The sequence below is a fragment of the Gavialis gangeticus genome, unplaced genomic scaffold, assembly GCF_001723915.1.
Source record: "Gavialis gangeticus isolate Ggan-Ray unplaced genomic scaffold, GavGan_comp1, whole genome shotgun sequence".
In the NCBI taxonomy this organism is placed as follows: domain Eukaryota; kingdom Metazoa; phylum Chordata; order Crocodylia; family Gavialidae; genus Gavialis; species Gavialis gangeticus.
Genome location: NW_017728975.1, coordinates 567,118 through 568,821, shown reverse-complemented (window position 1 = coordinate 568,821; position 1,704 = coordinate 567,118). Strand labels below are relative to the sequence as shown.

General features: G+C 45.4%; 1 protein-coding gene across 3 annotated transcripts in view; it reads left to right on the top strand.

Moving 5' to 3' along the window:
* Positions 1-1,696, top strand: part of EML6 (echinoderm microtubule associated protein like 6) — a 404,089-nt gene extending 402,393 nt beyond the window's left edge. For all 3 annotated transcript variants that reach the window (XM_019508035.1, XM_019508018.1, XM_019508025.1), the window contains one exon: positions 622-1,696. In XM_019508035.1, coding sequence (XP_019363580.1) covers positions 622-646 — 25 coding nt within the window. In that variant the 3' untranslated portion in view covers positions 647-1,696. The remainder of the gene's footprint in view (positions 1-621) is intronic.
* The last annotated feature ends 8 nt before the right edge of the window (positions 1,697-1,704 follow it).

Here is a 1,704-nt window from a genome sequence, read left to right as displayed (position 1 = left end):
CTGCCATGAGCCCCCCCCCCCGCCCAACCCCACTCACCCAGCCCTACCATGGCTGCCCTGCCCAGGCCAGCTCTGGCCCTTAAAGAAAGGAAAAAAAACCAAGAAAAACCCAGGACTCACCGCTTCTGGTGCAGCCTCAGGGTTTCTTGCAGAACCCCCCACATGGCATGGGGCAGCAGGAATCACGCCCCCCCACCGGCAGAAGCGGTGAATCCCAGGGTTTTTTTGGTCTTTTTTTTCTTAAAGGGCCAGCAGCACCTGCTGAGCCAGGGCTCCCCCCCTTCTCCCCCAAGTGCTGGGAGCTCAGGCTGGGCAGGGCAGCCATTGCCAGGCTGGGAGAGGGGCAGGGGTTGGGCCTGGCTGATTCTGAGATTCAGCTGCTGCCGAATTTCCAAATCAGATTCAGCCAAATCAAATGGGGGCAGTGATTCAAATCACTGAATTGAATCACTGTCCCCTGAATTGGCTGAATCCAAAGCAAATACTAGCCACTTTGCACAGGCCTAGAAGTCATGAACTCAAGAGTGGTCAAAACATCCATTATCTCTCCACTTTCACATTAAATTAAGTTATCACCAGGCTCTGTAAGGTCAACTTTATCAGTATTTATTTTATTTTTAGTGTATTTGTGTGGAGATGCCTTTGAAAGGAAAACTCCCTGGCCTCTGCTGCTGCTGCAATTACTCTACACTGGCAGAAGACTGGAGAGTCAACACCTCTTCCCCTTTAGCTGCTGTTATTTTATTACACAAATGCTGCATGGATTACCCATTTTCAGATGCGTGTGTGGTTATGAGTGCTACTCTGAGCTTGCATTTGGAAGGCTGCAATGCCCTTGGAGAAGGCACTTGTTTGTAACAGCTGTTCGCAGGCCTGCGTGATGAAGTGCTCCACAGTTGAACTGCTTTTGCTAAATATTTTATTGTTCAAACCACGTCAACAAAAGTACAGCCCATCAAGAAAGCTTGTGGGGCACAGCTGCCCTTTTGACTTGCATAACTTTAAAATTCATTGTGGGATTTTTGTTGTTGTTGTTGTTTTTTGTTTGTTTTTTATATACATTCCAACAAGAACATTCACAATTTTAAATGACTGCTAAAAAGTCCAGTGTGGAATCTAATGCTGGGTAAGCAAAGCTCTGCCTAACTTGCGCTGAGCACAGCTGGTTTCATGTCTTAGGTTTCAGTAAGCCAACGAGCCAAATACTGCATTTGAAAGATCTTTTTTAAGTATGTTCCATTGGCCATTTTCTCTCCACAAAGTGCCTTTGAAAAAGATATTTCCAATAGTAAATGGGCTACAATCTAGCCTTCCACCAATGTCTGCTTTCTACATATGGTGCTACAACTTTCACATTGAGGAGGGCTAAACACAAACCCCTTTTCCAGACATGTATGTGGGTCACCCATATTTTGTTTTACAATTAATACTTCCACAACTGAATTGCAACCTGTTCCCTTCAGGGGACTGACCATACACCTTGTAAAAGCAATTACTGAATGTGGAGTGTTAGTGGCAGTTTACCAAGAGATGGAGTATGTCTGGCCCCACAAAGTGATAGATTAAGTCCAGGCTTTTAAGCTCCACCCAGAGCCTGGAGGTGGGAAGCGCACACAAAAAACTTGTTTTAGGTAGTAGCAAAGATACTGTGGAAACTTAAATATAAAGTAAGTGGCAAAGGAAGTTAATGAAGTGCTCTAGACA